The sequence below is a fragment of the Nannospalax galili genome, unplaced genomic scaffold (genome assembly GCF_000622305.1).
Source record: "Nannospalax galili isolate Female #2095 unplaced genomic scaffold, S.galili_v1.0 scaffold1200, whole genome shotgun sequence".
Classification (NCBI taxonomy): Eukaryota; Metazoa; Chordata; class Mammalia; order Rodentia; family Spalacidae; genus Nannospalax; species Nannospalax galili.
In genome coordinates this window covers 2941710-2943755 of record NW_008347131.1, presented here as the reverse complement: position 1 = coordinate 2943755, position 2046 = coordinate 2941710, and the positions used below count along the sequence as shown (strand labels likewise).

The 2046-nt window shown below is 39.4% G+C and overlaps 1 protein-coding gene across 1 annotated transcript; it reads right to left on the bottom strand.

Annotated features, from left to right (window-relative positions):
* Window positions 1-1098: 1098 nt before the first annotated feature.
* On the bottom strand, window positions 1099-2042 carry LOC115072126 (olfactory receptor 4C15-like; the record flags this gene model as incomplete). Its single annotated transcript, XM_029568561.1, has 2 exons — window positions 1099-1619; window positions 1985-2042. Coding segments are annotated over 2 exons (579 nt in total), but the record flags the coding sequence as incomplete, so codon positions are not given.
* Between the last annotated feature and the right edge of the window lie 4 nt (window positions 2043-2046).

Genomic DNA, 2046 nt, shown 5'->3' with positions numbered 1-2046 from the left:
ATGTATAAAATCTTCATATTCCCTCCCCTATTAAAGTATCCCCCAGTTTCCCTGTTTACCCCTTGGTAACACCTGTCTCCTACTATCCTCCTCTTTTGATTTCCTTCTTTCCCTTTACCCTCGTGGTTCCTTTCCAGTTCCTTGGCTCCTGCATTTACATCTAGTTATATAATCACATCTATAACTATGTAACTAAGATCTACATATAAGAGAGAACATACATTATTTGCTTTTTTGAGTCTGTGTTGCTTTACTTTGAATATAAGTTTTAGTTCCATCAGTTTACCTTCAAACATCATGATTTTGTTTCTTTTACCTGCTGAGTTACATTCTGTTGTATAAATGAACCACATTTTCATTATCCATTCACTGGTTGAGGGACATTATGCTATTTTTTTATCAAATAGTGTAAAAACAGAAAGCATTCTAAGAGTGAAATTTCTTCCAATATTTCATTTGAGTTATGAAAGTAAAAAACTTAAGTGACTTTGATTTTTGTATTAAAAAAACAAGTAGTCATTTCATAGAGGAAGTTTGAGATCAAAGACAGTGCTTTCATCACCAATATCAATGCATTCCCTGTAAAATTTTGTCATTTCCTTCTAAATAATGAGTAAATCATGAAGTGCTCATGAAAGCAAATCCAGCTTTATTATTTTTAATGAGTTTTCTAAGAGTAAATTTCAGTATGTGTGTGTGTGTGTGCATGTGTGTGTGTGTGTGTGTGTAGCAGGAGGAGAAATAGGAGAGAAAGAGAGAGAGAGAGAGAGAGAGAGAGAGAGAGAGATGTTTGCACAGAGGAGTCAGTATACACGCAAGGGCAAAAGTGGGTCATCTACTTACCTCTACCTGATTACTTGATTTCTTTGCAACAAAGAAATTGTTGATGTCTTTGTATCCAATTGACCTCAGTCCCTCTGTGCTTTCTGATAGATTAGCTGTCCAATGAACCCCTAAGTGCTTATCTCCACTTTACCAGCATGTGGCTAAATGTGTGCTAAAATCCCTGGTTTTATTATGGGTGCTGAGAATCCAATTTCTGCTCTCCATTCTTTCATAGAAAGTTCTCTTACCCATTGAACCTTGTAACATAATATGTTAACATTTATTAGAAGTCACTATCAACCTCTTCCACATTTTCTTGATCTCATTTTTCGTTTCCTTATTCCTGAAAGTGTAAATCATAGAACTGAGCAATGATCTTAGTAAAGTAGCAAATATAACTACATTTTTCTCAAAGGAGAATGAGGATGTAGGTTGTGCATATATTAATATGCATGGGACAAAAAACAAAACCACGACAGTCATGTGGGATCCACATGTGGAGAAAGCTTTATGTTGGCCTTCAGAACTGTGAGCTCGCAGAGTAAACAAGATGACACCATAGGAGATCAGCAACAAGGAGAAGATTATGGTGCAGATAGACCCACTGTTGGCAAACACCAAAATGATGAAAATGTTTATGTCCTGTTTATGATGGAAGGGCTTACAAATGGCCACATAGGAGTCATAGGCCATGGCTATGAAGACAATCACCTCCACCACAGTCAAGAAGTGCACAGCAAAGACCTGTGTTATGCAACATTTGAAGGAAATGGTTTTCCTCTCATAGATCAAGTCTACAACTGTGGGTCTCTCCCTCCCCTCGAGGGCTGTAGGCCACCAATCCATGAGGACAAAGGGAGCAGAAGTGACGAGCTGGGTCAGGACGGCCAGTGAGCACAACAGAAAAGACTTTCCAGGGAGTCAGATTCAGTGATACAGCTCCGTTTATTCAGTGGGAGTCAGGGAAAGTATAGTGTGGAGGCAGCAGTCAAAGCTTCAGCTGATAGGTGTTCATAGTATGTTTTATTACATGTGGTGGGGGATACAGGCAGAGAGCAGGAGGCCCCCACTGAGAAGGGGAGTCCTTCCATATAGCGCTGAGCCCCTCAGAGCTATCTGGACATGGAGGACTACAACCTTAGCAGCAGGGTCCCACAACATACTATCATCTTAGGTGTGATAACAGAAGAAATGTATGTATCCAAGAAGGACAGGAAAGAT